This window comes from Prosopis cineraria, unplaced genomic scaffold (assembly GCF_029017545.1).
Source record: "Prosopis cineraria cultivar Desert tree isolate PC_DT_omini unplaced genomic scaffold, ASM2901754v1 PC1, whole genome shotgun sequence".
Classification (NCBI taxonomy): Eukaryota; Viridiplantae; Streptophyta; class Magnoliopsida; order Fabales; family Fabaceae; genus Prosopis; species Prosopis cineraria.
Genome location: NW_026555332.1, coordinates 46652059 through 46670056, shown reverse-complemented (window position 1 = coordinate 46670056; position 17998 = coordinate 46652059). Strand labels below are relative to the sequence as shown.

At 32.9% G+C, this 17998-nt stretch overlaps 1 protein-coding gene and 1 long non-coding RNA gene across 2 annotated transcripts; one reads left to right on the top strand and one right to left on the bottom strand.

The window, feature by feature from the left end:
- The first annotated feature begins 2859 nt into the window (after positions 1 to 2859).
- Positions 2860 to 6531, top strand: LOC129308873 (uncharacterized). Its single transcript, XR_008592747.1, has 2 exons — positions 2860 to 3605; positions 3697 to 6531. It is a non-coding gene; the product is annotated as an uncharacterized LOC129308873 (long non-coding RNA).
- A 921-nt stretch (positions 6532 to 7452) lies between these two features.
- LOC129292250 (putative serine/threonine-protein kinase) lies at positions 7453 to 9570 on the bottom strand. Its single transcript, XM_054929820.1, has 6 exons — positions 9231 to 9570; positions 8995 to 9119; positions 8651 to 8867; positions 8325 to 8562; positions 8070 to 8217; positions 7453 to 7956 (listed from the first exon to the last, which is right to left on the bottom strand). Exons 1-6 carry the CDS (start codon positions 9292 to 9294, stop codon positions 7618 to 7620), a joined length of 1131 nt encoding a protein of 376 aa, XP_054785795.1. The 5' UTR covers positions 9295 to 9570; the 3' UTR covers positions 7453 to 7617.
- Positions 9571 to 17998: the final 8428 nt, after the last annotated feature.

Sequence of the window (17998 nt, the reverse complement as noted above, 5' to 3'; positions counted from 1 at the left end):
TTGTATTGAAAAGTTGAGTTATTGAAGTTTAATAAGGAATGTGCATTAAATTGAGAAGTACAACCTTAGTGAAATATAATAAATTTACTCGACTCTTTGACAGTTAAATTCAAATTTGTACTTTTCTAGCAACTTGTTCTTGGTACCACCGTAACATTTTTTTATCAGTGGCAACAGCCAAGAACTGTTGCTACAGGGTGCAAAATTGTTGCAGATGGGTATAGGCAATGGTTTTTGAACATGGAACTTGTTCCCCTTACTTACAGTCTAAAGTAACAATTTTTTCATATTTTAGATCACAAATCATAAAATCATTACCTATAATAAGACAACAGGCAAATGGTTTTGGGATACTGAAATAAGCAATAATTTTGCTTGTTGCCTACTATATAAGTATAGGCAACATTTGAGAATTGTTGTGAAAATATTGAACAACTAAAATTTAATATTTCCTTTATCACTAAAGATTCAAATCCGAATTTACTTGAAGTGATGAGATGATTTTAACTACCTTTTCAACAAAACTTTTAGTTAATATAATGCAAAAATATTATATATATATATATATAGATATAGATAATTGTTAAATTAAATTTTAATTTCTTCTAATTAATAAATAAAAAATTAAGAATAAATAAATAAACAAATAAAAGAATATAGATAAGTAATCAAAAATAAAAAAAAAAATTAATAATAGAAAACTATAGGCAATGATTTTAAATGTTGCTAAAAAAATTTATATGCAATATTTATTTATTTTTGTTGCCCACTAGAATGGGAAACAATTTTAAAATATTGCGATAAAAGTGTAATTATAGGCAACAGCCTTTTATGTTGCCTATTTAAAAATTTTTTGTAACACTTGAAAACCATTACCTATTATACTTCAAGGAATAATTTACAAATATTGCCAAATATTTGTTGTTTGAAGTATGTATTAATAATAATACACAAAAACTATTGCTTATACTCACATTAAACAACATTTTTAAAATTGTTGCAACCAAAACTACTACCTAAAGCAAACAATGTTGTAGTGTAAAAATAAGCAAGGGAAAATTCAGTTTGTAGCATATATAAAACTTTGCATTCTATGATTTTGGTTGTTAATAATTGCTATAAATATTAATCCTTTTGACAGCCAACCTATTGACAAGTAAGGGTCATCTTAGAAGATCTAACCCATCACTATTTTTATTGGAGGTAATCTCTATTTGAGGCATGGTTAGTACCAACCCTCAAGAGCATGTTTGGATAAACCACGCATTTCACACCTAGGAAAGCACTTCCTAATATTTGAGATGGAAAAAGTTGTTTGGATACAAGATGATGAGTGGGATTTTTTAATGAGAAGTAATACAAAGAAACTATAATGGTTTACACCGAAACAAGATCAAGAGAAGATTTCCTCTTATCATCAAGAGAAAAGTATGCTTCTAAAAGGTATTTTCTAGGGTGATTTGAATGTGGATTTATAAAAGTAGCTTGAGGAAGGATTTGAAATGCAAATGAAAGTTGGAAAGCATCAATAAGAGGAATAAATATATGCCCAATTTTGTAATTGATCATACTATCTTTGCATTTTTTTCTCTCTTCCTTGTGTATGAGTTCACACTCATTATAAATCACATTGTTTGTATAAAAAAATTATGGATTAGATTGTACATTGTAAATCGAATAATTAATCATGTTGATTTTTAATATTAATAAAATTTTGAATCATTTATTACAAAAAAATTTCTAACATATCAAACTTTATATTTTTATTCTTATTATTTAACATATCAAATTTCACGTCACTTAATTTTTTTTTAAATTTTTTAAATATTTCTAATATATTATATTTGCATAACAAAAATTACAAATTAAATCAATGTATTTTTTGATCATTGTACATTCAAAAACGTAATTCAAAAGTATAAATTATCATTAATTCAAATAACTTTTAGTTTATTAAATTGGTTTTTTAAAAAAAGCATTTAAACATAAATTTCATTATAATAATTGACTTTTGTCTAATGAAAAACTAAATACATACTAAATATAAGCACTTCTTTCAATAAATTTGAACCTTAGTAGGACTAACCCTTTCCATTAGGACCAACTCCCATTGGTGAGCTATGTTTTTTAAAAATAAAAAAATAAAAGCATTTTATATCCTTTTGACAACATGAAAGAGTTTTTAGTGAAAGTGGATGAGAAAGAAATAAAATGAAAATGTAGTTTTAAAACATGTTCAGTTTATACATGAAGATGGGGTATTTCAACTTTATGAAGAGAGCGAGGGAGGGAGTTGGTTGCATGCATAAATATGAAGGTGAAAGTGACTTCCATCAGTTTTGAGAGAATTGAATTTTTTGGAGAAGTAGACTTCACTATGCCAAACAACCCAATTTTTCAATTCTAATTGTTTACCAAGCACCGCATTACCGTAAAATGACTTCTCTAGAGGGACGGGGGAGTAATCCCATAAAAGAAACTCGCAGGACTTTGGTGGACAATGAGGCTTCAGCTGTAAAGATCAAAAAGCAATATTAAAAAAAAAGTATATATAGGATATAGCTGTTGGTTTATGTGTCTCTTCCTTTTTTGATTTGTTGAAGAAATGGTGGGATTAGATGAAATTTGGTTGCATGACATAACTGTCTGCTCTGGAGTAAATATATGCCGGTAAATAATGCGTATGCTTTAGACACTGATGATGATTCACCGCAATCAAATATGAATGTGGATAAGCATCATTAGTCTCCGATATGTCAAATCAAATGGCCCTCCGATCCACATCAAGGGAGGAAAGGGGGGGGCCGCCTGTTAAAATCTTAAGTTGGTCGCATATTACATGCCCGTCGCTCAACTAATCCAATTTCCTTTCTCAATGCCTTCAAGCGTTTTCTTTTTTATTTTTAAATCTCATTTAATTTTCATCTAATTTCACGGAAAGATCTGTCTTCTCAAGAAAATTAAGACCGTATCCGATATTCACTTCCTTAATCAGTGCGACCGAAAGAAGAAGAAAACAGATATTCATACAAAAAGAAGATATGTATCAGTGGGATACGGGATTCAAACTTGATTGCCTAAATTGCAGGCGAAGAAGGAGAAACAAGAAAGCAGAGTAGCTAAGTGAGACAATATAATCTGCAACATCAAGTGGTGATCAAAAGGGCGTGAGATTCCATGGCATAATGATATGGGCTCCCGTGAGTGCTTGATTGGGGAAATGGAATAATTTGGAAGGGCATGTGCACAAGAGGTGGTGGTGACAGGCAAAGGCAATAGAATCTGGAGAGGGAAGGGGAAACAAGCAAAGTCCAAACACACAGAAAGAGCCAAATGGTGGAGTCGTCAGGGAAGAAAGGGAAAGTTGTGTGTGAATGAAAGAGTTGGGTTCCAATCAGGCAGGCACAGCCAGCAGCAGCATCTATTCTATTCCCTTCATTCCCTCTATCTTTCCAATATATTTGTTTGGTCGACCTTTTCCCACCTTGGAAGTCCTGCAGCTTTATCATCAACTTTTCCTCATTTTCTTTCTGCTCTCTCTCAGTGTCCTCCTTGCAGGCTTCTCCATGTGCTTTTGCCCCCGTCACTTCTCTTTCCTCTACCTGGTACCTCTCTCCCCCTCTCTGCTTAAAAAATTATTATTTCTTGATTCCCCCGACTTCTTTTTCCAAAGTTCATCGCGTTTTTGCTTTGCAGGATTGAGAGCCCATTAGCTACCTACATACCCTCTCTGTCTATATCCCAAACGGTAATGAACGGATTAGATAAATAACATTTCTTTCTTCTCCTATGTAATTGTCTTTCTAGAAATTACTTGGACAATGATGCTGGTGTCACTTTATGGAGTTAATGCGTTCGTTTCAGTTCACATGGTAGACCCTGTGTCACTCGATTATGAGAATCTAGGTAGCAAGTAAAGTCAGTTACTCGATGAAAAGAAGGTTGCGGGGGCAAAATTAAATCTTTCGACAGTTAAATAATAGTTCACATATTTGGCTTCACATTTGTTTGTACGTTTAATGCATCTTTGGCTTCACATGTAGACCACATATATTTATGGAGGAGGTAACCCGGGGGAACTAACTTCTTATTCTTTTTCTTCCAACATTTATAGCGATGTCAGTTAATTTGAAATCTCTATAGAAGTCGGTTTAAATACGGGGAACAAATGAAGGGAAAAATTATCGAAGCCCTTCCAAAAGGACCTCCATGTAAATGCTATGTGCTGCATTCTTACGTCATGTTGTACTAAATGAACAGGCAAACAAAAACTACACACAGTATAACAGGAAAAGGACGCTGAGGGGCAAAATCTTGTTCTTTAAAGAAGTCCAATTGTGGGGGAGATAGGAATCTAAATGTGATCCAAACACTTAGAGACAAAATCTAATTCAGAAGATAAAAAAGGACTGATTCCCTTCGATTTCTTATGTAATGGAAGACAACTTTGAAGAGGGAAGCATTCCCACAGCTATATTAAGCCCTTCTCTTATTTATCTACATCCCTCTCCTTCTCACCCTTTTCATCCCCAAATATGACCCCAACACCCTCAAAACTGATCCTAACCCTGGCCAAGAGAATAGACGTCCAGGTAGATGGAGTACTGTTTTGTGGAGCTTGGTCTGCATAAGCCTGAGAACTATGAGGGACGGTTTTGTCATTTGGGAGAGACTTTCCTCCTCCTTCTGCATATATGCTGCTAAGTAGCTTCTAACTAGCACGCGCAGGCTACTTCCTGACTCAAGCGTTGCAGCTTGTGAAGGCATTTGGTTAATTAAGCCAGCTGCCTCGTCGTACGTCTTCCATGGAGTGCCTGGCTCCCTGTATGCCATTTGCGTAGCCCATCAGTGCAGTGTTGGCCTTGGTGAATGGCGTGCGAGGAGTCATGCATGCTGGCATTGCTCTTCATCAGAGCAGACTTAATCTCTACCCGTCCCATTTCATATTCAGTTTCTGCATTTTGTACAATTCTCAACTCCTTAACGAGTCTTCCATTTCTTTATGCTTTGCCCTCTTTAATTACTCACTCGGTTGTCTTGTCTAACTTGTTGCTCCGAGATTCCTTTGGACTTGTCTTGATGAGAGGCAGGTTTGCCGGTTAGGAATTGGATACACATTTACGTCCAGTACTGATCATTATCACCTTGATTACATGGTTGCTTGACACAGTCACAAGTCCTTGTTCTTCTGTAGTATCTTTTTTGTTGGTATAGGCTTCTTTTTGCATTTGTTCGCATCTAAGTCAAATGATCCTTCAAAGTAGGTTTGTGGTTTTTGAATTAATTACTATCGTTGAAAAGTCATAATTTCTCTCACAGGGTAAGCATACAATTGAGCCAGAAGTTAAATGAGAATTATATTTATCACCTGTCAAACTAACAAGCTTTATCCGATCAGCAATAGGAATTTTTGTTTTAGAAATAACTTTGTGGATATTGGTTATGTTGTTTAACACTGCTATAGCCTTTTTGGTTTATTATAATCGATGATTCACTGATATGTGCACATTTACCTTATAATTTCTGCACTCCCGTATTCACACACAATACACTTTGTACTTAAAACACAAAAGAAAATGCTATTTACTTATTTAACGAGGGGTTACTATTTATCATTCGTAGTGCTAAACTAATTGAAAATTATATAGTTGAGCTTGAGTATTCTAGTTTAAAGACTAAAAATTTAAACCACAAAGATTTGCGTCTTACGACTCTGGATTAATTTTTTTTTTTTCCTTTTAACCCCGAGTCTTTTGAAATAGTTTCAAAGTTTAGAGTTCCTCATATTATTATTTTTAATTCCGGTTCCCCAGCTGTGATTTTTATATACTAGATTTTACTCTCAGGATCTTGTTAAAATTGACACAGTGTGGCAGCTAGGATCCAGCTCTTGTAATCCAATTCATACTAGAATCAAAATTTTATTAGCTAGCCAGTGATAAGTGCTTGGAGGATGCTGCGTGGTACACAAGGCTAAGGAAAACAAGGAGAAGTCATGATAGCTGTCCTTCGTTTCTGCATCAATTTTCTTGAGGGTCCTTTATTATCAACCGCAAATTGAAGACTAGAAGATTTGAAGCTTTTGGCATAGATGAGATCATGGTAGGCAACAGTTTGAGAACTTTGTCTTGTTCAGTATGTTCTTAAACAATAGAATCTTAACCGCAGTTGACATTTATGGCGGGTTGCTATGTGATCCTCACACGCAATGACGCCATGAAAGCCCCACTTTATTGAAGCCAAGCTTTCTTGTTGGAGGATTTTGTTCGCCTACAGCATTGGACTTAATTGCTGCTGTATGAAATTGTTGTACCTTCTGCGCTGCCCGTATCTGCAACTCGATTCCGGCCTTATCACTGTACGCCTACTCTTTCTTTCTCCCTCTCTTTCCTCTGTGGATATACTGCTCATTTCACTAAAGCAGTCGGTGGTGGAGCCTTAAATATTTTATTGTTGTAAACACTGAAACATCATTATCAAACTCAAACACTAATCAGGTCGATATCTTTATATATAGTTATGTGACTTAGATATGGATATCTCCCATCCCTCGCACTTTCATCGAAAGTGAAGACCCACAAAATGAAACTTATGCGGGAATCTTAGTTAATATTAGAGACAAAAAATCATGGGAATCTCATGTAGGGAACACTCCAAGAATCGTCCCTTGATAAACTTGTTAAAGGAATTTTAGATAGCTTATTATACTATAAGTAATTGGTCAATCACTCTTCATCATATTTCTAAAGATGCTAACCTAATAGATATATTGACAGCGTGGCATAGAGGGTTCATACTATGAATGCAATCTTTATGATCATGTCAAAACTTCACTTAGATTGTGATGAGCTTTATGCGATATGACTTAATGTCATCGCCGTATTGATCCTGTTGACGGATTGCCTCTAGGCTTTCTGTTTTATTCTTTGAACTTAAATTCCAACCTCGAAAAGAATGGAGACATATAGCCAAATGAAGTTCTCCTTAACAGAAGCTGAATTAGTTGGTACATGGTATCAGTTTAAGGTTTGCTGAGACAAACTTTGGTGAAAGACAACATTAAATATCCGTATGAACAGTAACTGACTCGTGGTGGTGAGAAGCCTTGAGAGCCCAAACCAATAAAAAGCACTTAACATCAAAATTGAGAGAGTACGATTGGTCAAATTTTACGGGCAAAGTCAAACTGTGCCAATCCAATACCTCCTTCCAATCCGTGGGGTTCCGCCGCTGGTTTTGCGTGCAATTGCTTTTTGATTGACTAATGCTTAAGTTCCCACGTGTATATATCGGCCAATCACAAATGAACGCTTTTTGTCTGAAGAATCAATAGTGTGAACATCAAACATGTATGATGGTCAAATACCGCGAGCATTCTTTAGGTGTGAACATCTGTATTGCTCTAAATATTTTGTCACGTTTACAAATTAAGATATTTTATTAACAGTAGCAGAATAATAATGTCTGCCTCTACCTTGAATTAATTTCAACAAGAATGGCGGCAATTTACAAAGCTATGACAGTTGTACGCTTGATTGCACAAAATCAACTTGATTACACTATACACATGCATAAACAATAGCAAAACTGGATGAATCCCAATAAACCCTCATGAATTTAACGGGCGAGAACGGCCGACCTCCAAATACCCTGGTTTGCTCCACTTGAAATTGATTCGGGACTCACGGGTATTGGTATTTGCTGCCTTATTTTGATGTTTCTGAGATCAGCAACAAAGCCTGGTTTTGAGATAGCAACACCTTCCATGTCATTAAAGATGCTGCTAGTCAACATTTCAACGACCTCTGTCATTCTGGGCCGAAGCTTGGCGGTTTCTTGCACGCAAAGCAGCCCCACTTTTAGGAATCGAATGCCTTCTTCCGCTACCGAGTTCATATTTGTAATCACAGGATCCACCATTTTTACTAGCTCGTTAGCTTTATAAGCTGCCCACACCTGCAGGCATAGTCACACATTCATTGGACCCCACGTGTTTAGTAATGAACTATTTCTATGTTCTTCTTCGTGCTTGTTTTCTCGAGAAAGCGAGGGAGAATTAAATTTCTTACCTTCTCTACCAGGAAACGATCCATATCCTGATAAGCATCAACCGCTGCTTGGCCACTAACAATTTGTAAGAGTAACACTCCAAAGCTATAAACATCTGATTTTCGTGTCAATTTTCCGGTAGTGGCATACTCCGGAGCAATATAGCCCCTTAAAATATCGCAGAACAAAAACGCCATAATTAGCCAGAGAATAAGGAAGATCCGATTTATTTACGTGCTGTGTTGAGTAACGTGTTATGCAGTGCTGTCACTTACAATGTCCCAGCAACTCTAGTACTGACGTATGACTTTTCGTCCGTAAACAACTTTGCGAAACCGAAGTCAGATAGCTTTGGCGTGAAGTTTTGATCGAGAAGGATGTTGCTGGGTTTGATATCTCTATGGACAATGTGGGGTTTTAGTTGCTCATGGAGATAGGCAAGGCCACGAGCCACCCCAACAGATATGTTGCTCCTCAATTCCCATCTGAATTTCATCCTGCATTCCTCTGTGCCTACATATATCATCAACCAAAAGGCCAAAATTATGTCCAGGTCTGCTTCATTTACTTTCTGATACATGCTTAAGGACCAAAAACGTACCTAAAAAAGTGCGGGAAAGGCTGTTGTTTTCCATGTAATTGAAGACCAAATATCTTCGGTCTTCTTCCACGCAACACCCTCGAAGACTAACTAGATTTTCGTGGTTGATACGAGAGAGTGTGGCCAATTCTGCGGCGAACTCCATTTCTCCTCGCATAGATTCCAGTTCGACTGAAAGCACTTTCACAGCCACCACATTGCCGTTCCGAAGCTGCCCCTTTAGAGGTCAAACACAGTCAGTCAGTCTTTGGTGATCATTAATTCAAGTTTTACATTAATGGATCGCTTAAAGGTTCCTTTCAATGCCGCATCAAGTCTGTCAGCAGAAAAAGAACGAGAATAACCTTGTAGACAGAACCGAATCCTCCTTCTCCAATCTTGTCCCAGGAATTAAAACCGCGGGTGGCTAATTTCAATTCGCTGCGATGGAATACACGAAATGCTTCATCACCGCCTCCTTCCGGGTCATCTGCGGAGTATTCACAAACCCAGCATTAGATGAAAGAATTTAAAAGGAAAAACAAAAGAACAAGAGAATATAGAAGACAGAACATGTAGATCAGCGGAAGGGATAATATACCGAGCTGTCTTGGTTCTTCGACTGTTGCAGAGAAACAAGTGAGAAATGAACGAGGAATCTTCATGTCTTAACCCTGAGAATAGAAGAAGCGTAAGCTATCGCTGGATGTCGGAGAGCGTGTGAGCTTATATATAAAGGTTTTGGAGGCAGCGTGCAAAATTTCAAAGAGAACGAGTTTGGAGGCTGAAGAGAACTCAGAACAAGAATAGACGCCACACGGTAACTCGGTTAAGGTTGATTGACAGCGTCTCCGGCTTTCTCCGTTTGAATCTGCCTTTTGAAAATGTTTTCCAAATTCCCGCAACTCAATCCCTTTCGGAAGTTTCGTGGGTTCTTCAACCCAATCTGCAATTGCTTTCATTGTCAATTGTCAAAATTGCAATAAAATAATCCTGTCTTATTGCCTTTCTGACGTTATTAATATTCTGCTTTTATTTAAAAATTTAAAATATTTTTAATTAAATTTTATTCTTTAATAAAATAATTATTTATGTATAAATTAACACTACCTTTTTTTATTTATTCTTATGTAATAAAAAATTTTACTTTAAAATAAATATAAAATAATTATTTAATAAAAATATTTTAAAAAAAATTAATAATTATAATTTAAAATATTAAAATATTTTATATTTTTAAACATTCACCCCATTCTCAAAATTTTTTACTTTTTTAAAACGAGTATTAATTTAATCAGTATCTTAATTTTAATTTGATTAAGAAAATATACCACGTGCCCTTTTTACATGCATGATTTTGTTTACCACAAATAGCAAGTGTTGAATTGAACCACAGGGATTGGTCATCCGTCATTCTCTCTCGGGAATGGGAATTTTTTTTTTTTTCCAAACGAAAATAAGTGAATGTAATTAATCGCTACTATTTCTACTATAAGTCTCTCAAAATATGATCAGTGAATAATTTAGTTACAAATTAGTATATACGTGTTAATTATTGACAGATCATCTACTTGTTATATTTTAATTAAAAAATATAATAACAAATATATAAATGATTGTGAGAGTATTTTTTAAAACGACATGGTTATTATTTTTGCTAAAATATATACATTACACTGTCGATGTTGAAAGAAACTGCATGTTTCTTTTTTTTTTTTAATAAAGAAAGCATTTATCATATTTTTTTAAATTATTTTTCATGAATTTAATATTTTTTTCACTACACAAATTTGTTTTATTAACTAGAGGGATAAGTAAGTCCAGATTTTTTAACTTTAGATATAATTACTATATTTAACCCGTTTTTCAAACTGTGTATTAATTATTTTCTCTTATATTTAAAAACAGATAAGAGATTTTGATAGTTAATTAGTTATTGTGCTTTCAAGATGTCAACAAAAGGAGGTGGACGCGTTTGCATGCTTTACATTTTGTGAACATTTGGTTAGAGCAGGAGGTCAACCGTGCTTCTCTCAATCACGAGTGAGGTGGCAATCTTAAAAGAAACGGCACGTTGGGATATTAATCTGATACATTCATTTTAAAGACCCGTTTAAATTTTAGTTAAATAGAATTAATTATAAAAATAATTAATTAATATGATTGATGATCAATTTGAAAACTGAATTTGATTTTATCTTTACAAATTATCATAAAAACATTACTTTTTAAAATTAAATTATTGATAAAGTTGTACTTGACATTATTAAATTTGTTAAATTTTGTTTAAGTAAAATATATTATTTAACAGTAAAATTGAATTTATAAGTAATCTTTCAAAACTTATTTCAAAATTTGGTTATGACTCAGTAATCAATATCAACTTTTTTTGATGTTTGGATAATTTTTTTTCAAAAACTGATTATTTGAGCCCCAAAATCAATTATAATGTGAATCCAAACAGGTTGTAAGATGTTAAATTTTAACTCAAACTTTTGGTTACTAGAATATAAAAAGAAGTCTTATATTTAAAAATTATAACATAAATTATAAATACATAAGTTTAGGAAATATATAACTAAATGGTTTAAGCTATCTTGATAGAATATATTATCTTTAAGCATGCTTAATATAAAAAATCTAATAGGTATCATAAGGTAAAGTTGGAAAAATGTGTTGAACTCGTGAGCTAGCCTGTTTGACTCTCCAATTTTGACAAGTTAGGTTGAAGAAATTGGCCCATTTTTTAAAACAGGTTGAGCTATCCCAACTTGTAAAATTGACAAGTTAAAATGGGCTAGCACGTGAGCTAAATAGCTACCCTATTTTTTTCAAAAAAAATAATTTATTTTTCAATAGCAATATATCTCCTTATAAATCTATAATAATAATAATAATATTTCTCAAATCTATATTTTATAACTTTCAAATATATTCTTTACATTTAAAAGACAATGTAAATCTTTCTTACAATTTACAAATAAAATTTTTATTATAATTTGTAAATTGATAATTTATTAGTTTTTAAAGAAATATTTTGAATATTTATTACTCCCTTTATTCAAAAATGTAAGGTATTTTTCAAGGAGTTAGATATTAAAAAATGTAAAATATTTTTAGTTTTTTAATGTGTAATCATTGTCTTTTTTTCAAAAGTGTTCCTATTAATAATGACTTTATTTTTATTGTAGGATATTTAATAGAAGTAAATATTAAAAAATAGAATTAGTTGGGAAGTAGGTAACTACTTTATTGAAAAATGAGATTCAATTAAAAATACCTTATATTTTTTAACAGAGAAAGTATTTGTTAATCTTACAAGATCTATTGATTGAAATCACAAGTATTAATTCATTGAAAAAAAATTAAAATGGGTTTATATTCAAATTTTCTTTCTCAATGAGAAAGATAATACACTTAAGTGAGAAGATGATTAATAGTAAAAATCTAATAATTTTTTAATATTTTGGCTTCATTTTTCTATTTAATTCTTAATCCATGGAAAGAAAATATAAATAATATCAAAATTACATTTAAATTTTTTGTGATACCAAAAATATTTTAATTCTAATTCTTTTTCTTTTTATCAATTTCATATTTGTTTCTATTATTCAAACTTACTTTTAGTGGGGCATTCAAGTAAAAAAAAGGTTTGGATTTTAAATTATTTTTTGAAGTACCGTGGCTTTTCAAGAATGCATAATAGACCATTTAGATTTAGATAGATGTTGGACAAAATAAAGCTTATTGTGTGATATTTGTTTAATAGGATTTAGAGGGGTGATTTAATTTGAATGTGTGTGTATATATATATGACATATTAATTATAAATGTTAAGTTATTTTAAAAAGATAAAGTTGCATTTTGCAGGCTAGCCTGCCAGTGTGTGGGTTGAGTTAGATTTTTTCAACTCATTTATTTTCGCAAGCTGGCCCAATCCAACCTGTTAAAACTCTAACTCGTGTAGGTTGGCCCTCAACTCATCTGCATAACGACATAAACCATTTGATCAGAGATAAAAAAAAAAAGAGGAAGAGAACAAAAAATAAAAAAAATGAGAGATGAAAAAAAACAAAAGATTAAAAACCTTTAAAATTATAAATTTTTACTATACATGTGGGAGGTGTAACATCCTGAGTTTTAATCTCTTGATTAATTAAACCTAATTAAGATAATTAAGCAAGTTAGAGTGGTGTGTGTATGTCCAGAGAAATCTAATAATCATATTTGATAGTATTTTAGCCCTAGTTTTGGGTTCGGTATCAAGGCGAGCCACCCGGGCATCAAAAGAAGAAGAAAAGGAAGAGTTGATGTTAATGTGCCACACGCCATGGCATGTAGATTGTCCGCCTCGGTGTATAGACATTTTTGAGTGAGGGAAGACCACTCTATGCCATGCGCCATGTCTGAGCGAGGGAAGACCTCTTCGTGTTCATGCCCATTTTTTGCAATTTATTAAACATAAAATGGGACAGAAATAGAGAGAAAGAAAAGAGGAAACGAAGAGACGTGCCAAGCTCTATTAGGGTTTACTTGTGGATGACATTGGGAGTATTTTGAAGGTTATAAACAGCCAAGGTAAATATTACACTCATTAATCTCTTAATTTCTTCCACATTTATGAGTTAATGGTTAGGGTTTGATAGTGGAAGCAGAACTTCGGTCCATATAGGTTATGGGTCTAAATTTATTGACTCAAATGGAGCTAATGGGAGTATATTAGAATATTTAAATGTAGGTATAATATGTTTTGGTGTCTTGAGTTGTTAGGCACCATTAATATCTAAAAATCTCATTTATTATGGGTGGTTAGAAGATTGTGATGCCATTAATGAGAATTTAATGGCTCATTAATGCTATTAGAGACTAAAGGTAATTATTAAACTCAATGGATATGCTCCAACTCATGTAGAGTGAATGTTGGACAATTTAGAAGTAGAAATTAAGGATTTAAATGTTTGAGTTGGTTATGTTGATGAAATTCAACTTGGTTAATTGTAATTTTAGCTCTTGGTCACTTATTAGATTAGAAATTCAAGCTTGAAAGCTAGTTGATTGAGGGGTAAATCTTTGACCTCTCAAAGGTGTGAGGTAACCGAAAGAAAATTCTACTTTAGGTAATTATATGTTAATTAATTGTTAAATGTGAATTGTGAATGTTACATGCATGAGATTGACTTTTAAAGTAAAACCATATATTAATTTTAATGAGTATATGAAAAAGCTATTTTTGGCTTGAAAGTGCAAAATGTGAAGTCAAGAGGGTTTTTAAACCATGAACAGGCTTATATTTTTGGAAGATGAATGTGATGACTATATGAGATAGATGTGTGTTAATGAGAAATGAATTTTGAAAAAATGATGAGAATACATACTTGGATAACGCGTAACCGTGAACTCAACATAATTGTTGTAATAATGAGTATATGAAAGCGAAAAAGGTGAAAATGAGTGAGTATTAATTATAGCATGATTAGTGGCAGAAGTTCGCCTAGGGGTTGAGAGTAGAGAAAATCCATATGGTCGATATGCGGGGGTATAACCTTATCCCATAGTTTATCGAGAAACAAAAACCTAACTATCTCTACTAGTTCAATGAGGATAATAACTTATGGTATAAGACACTCTAGGGATTCAAGAATGGGGGAAGCCGTGGTCTAAGAGTGAGTGCTATAATTTTTGGCCGGGTCACACCTCACGATTGGTGAACTTGGATAGTCCAGTCACATGGACGGAGCCCTAATCAGTGTTATAACCCATGGTTTCAGTTTGAGGAAATAAGGAGGATATAAAGCTAGTTGATCATTGCCTAAGTAAATATATGACGAGTCACACATGTTAAGTGGTGGCAAGTCGCATGAGTATGAGTCATGCCATATATTTGAGAATATGATGACAATGCACCTAGTTATGAGAGTTAAAAAAGTTATTTAATGATAAATTACAAGATATGATATATGCTAGCATGTTTTACATGCTTGATTTTCTTGTGCATGTATGTAGTTTATAATTGATATATAACTGCATAGGTTAGGTTTAACAGTGATTACTGAGTGTCTAGACTAATCCCTTTCATTTAACATTTTCAAGCTCTAATTCTGGTGTTGAGAGGGAGAAGGCTAAAGAGGCGAGAAATTAGCATATTCCTACTACATGCCTCTAGTTTAGATTTAATTGTTTAATAATATATGAATTGCCAATTTTAGGATGCATGTCACCACACTTACGATATTTTATTGTTAGAAATATTATATTTATCTTTTGGACCCTTAGTCTTTGTGTATATTAATATACATGTGTGTGTATGTGTGTATTTATACGGCCAAAATACTAGTGCGAGTATAGAAATAATGATTTGAACATATTTTGAACGATTTAGGCAAGATGCAATGACTAACTATCCCCTTTTTGTTTTTGGTAAAATAGGGTTGAAGAGTAAATTTTTGTTATACTAATGTTTTGGTGCTTGTGACTTGTTGTACTGATAGTCCTAGGTTTACAATCCGAGTGCTAGAAAAAGCTTTTGACAATTGTTGAGAGTTTTAGACACCTATTTTGTGTAAAAGTGTTGAAAAATGATTTAAATATGTTTGAGTGTCCAACTTCCTAGTGTGACATGTTTTGGAAGTAAAACCTGTGCCATTAGTTAGTTCATGTAAAGAGTTTTAAGTAGATACCTAGATCACGTCATTCGAACATCGGGCGAAGAATCGAGACGTGTCAAAAGTTTTCCCAATTCTACTGTCAAATGATAGTAGAATTAGTTAAAATTTTGTGTAACACGCCGCAGCACAAGGTGCCTGAGCCACGGTGCATGGCACAAAGAGAAACATGCCACAGAGCAGCGTGCACGAGCTGTGGTATATTGCCCTGTATCATAGCACATGTTTTGTTTTTCAACCATTTTTTACTTCTTTCACTCTTCTGAGATATCTCATGCTTCTGTAACTTATTTTTATTCTAATATGAAAGATTTTGATTCATTTTAACTCATTTTTTTTAGAAAATTTGAGATTCTTTACTTTTGAATTGAACCTGGGTAATCATATTGTTGAGTTAAGTCTCTAATTACCAGGTGTTATATTAATTAATTTTATTTAGTAGAGTGAGAATGTTTTAAGGGGACTAAAATGACCTTATTGTTTATTTTTTTTCATTCAAAGTTGTAACAATCTCAATAAAGGTTCAACAAAATTACAACCGAGAGGACCTCTTCGTATCATCATCTACCACCTTCTAATAGTAAAAGGGTGGTTGATCAAGAGAATAAAAAGATCCTAAAAAAATAAAGCCCATTAATGGCTAACATATGAACACAAACATTAGCCTTCCTAAACATAAATGAAAGTGAAACAGAGCTACTCTTAAACAAAAGGAATCTAAAATAACTAATAGGATCTCTAAAAGGATGCATGGATAAATCAAACTAAGTGATAAGATTCACCCCCTCTGCACAATCTGTAAATGTATTAATGTGATAGAGCCCCATTTACGAACAAAATTCCAATCCTTAGATAATAGCAATAATTTCGGTAATGGTTGGGGAAAAGTTTCCCACATTTGAATTAAATCCAACAGCCTAATCAGCATTGTTGTTTCTTAATACTTTGCCACATCTAAAGATACCTTCTCTATATGATCCATCTATATCAAGTCTCACAACAGAACCTTCAGGCCTAACCCATTAACTTTCACTTCTTCTTTTCACATGGAATCTCATAGATGAAGATCTTTGCAGCTTTAAATCATTCTGCACCCTCCAAATAATGTCAAGATGTTGTTTCTCCTCCATCTCCTCCCCTGGTGAGAGCACTTTTTTACATGTAGAACACCAAATATCCTAATAAACATATCCAAATAAAACATCCTAAGGTAATTGATTTGTATTTTCATTCTTTGTAAAGTGTTTCAAATTCCAAAGTACCCATTATGCTCCATTGTGATTCTTGAAATCACTCCACTCCTTAGCTTTGATTAATCTCTTTCATTGTTCCTCTACTCTTGGGCAGTCTCAAACTTGGTGCATTACATCTTCCCTTTAGTTGTACTCCCACAGGCATTCGATCAGATTCCCTACAATCACGTTGAATTCTTAACACAATTGTGTATAGTCTGTCTTGAGCTAAGAGCCATATATGAATCTTTATTTTTTCTACCAGATCTCTCCTACCATTGTGTAGGGAAACTAATAATTGATGTGTCAAAAATGAACAATTGATATATATGAAATTTGTAATTCTCATTAAAAGCATAACATCACAATGAACTTGCAACCTTTATTTCACACCTACATTAGTTGTTCATTTTTTATATATTAATTGTTCATTTTTTCTATACAAGTTGTTTATGCACTTAGTTTCACTTGTTTATATTAATAATGATGTTATGTTATTAATAAAAGTTGCAAATTCTACCTATGCTAGTGGTTTATTTTCCGTACACCAATTATTAATTATCCTACATGAGCTGTTCATGCGTCTAGTTTTATCAAGGATAATAAGGTTATTTCAATCAAATTTTTAATTTCATTTTAGTCTCCTACTTTAGAAGCTTTGATTGAAATTAAGTCCAGTCAAGAGATCTCACTAAAAATTTTCCATATAATTATATACTCTTTTTAGTTCAAAATGTAAACAATTTTTGTGAAAAAATCTGCATACTAATAAAGTCATCACTATCATAAAATATATATTGCTTTTTCATGTTACTCTTAATCTCAATTACCAATGCACTTCATGATAAGTGAGAAATAAATTTATATAATAATTTAGGTTGATAAATATGAGGGATAATATAAAAAAATTCTACTTGTACTAAATTGTTTATATTTTGAATCAAAATTAATTAAGAAAAAATGCTTATATTGTGTAACTAGATTCTAACTCTAGAGCACGGATAGAATGTAGATATTTTTAGTAAGAATTTAAAGTAGCAATAATATTGTATTAATTTTTTTAACTGTATGCTTCTATTAAATTCGATTTTTTTAACTATCAATTAAATTATATTAAAAGGCAAAAGGAAACTTGCTGAAGGCAAATCTACACAAGGAAAAAATAAACAACACTAAAGCAACGCAGATGAAATTGTCATCATACATAGAAAGATGATGGTAGAAGTAGTAAACTCCTAAATGCATGGTTCAAATTTTCCTAAATTCTAATTCTTGTGCGATGCATGGAGAGTACAAGCTATCAAGAATCACCGATGAAATTAATAAAGGAATTGCCAGTTGATCACCTAAGTGGAAATAAATGGCTAAATTTGCAATTCTAAAGTGCTAGATGCTTGGTTGCACGGTAGAGTTAAAATATAGTAAAAACACATATTAATAATTATTTTTAGAATGATAAGGCCAAAATTTAGGGG

Coding starts and splice junctions, on each gene's coding strand:
- LOC129292250 (XM_054929820.1), bottom strand. CDS start 9,294: ATGAAGATTCCTCGTTCATTTCTCACTTGTTTCTCTGCAACAGTCGAA. Junction 8,563..8,650: donor CCTTTCCCGCACTTTTTTAG/GTACGTTTTTGG, acceptor TGATATATGTAG/GCACAGAGGAATGCAGGATG. Junction 8,218..8,324: donor ACTAGAGTTGCTGGGACATT/GTAAGTGACAGC, acceptor CGATATTTTAAG/GGGCTATATTGCTCCGGAGT.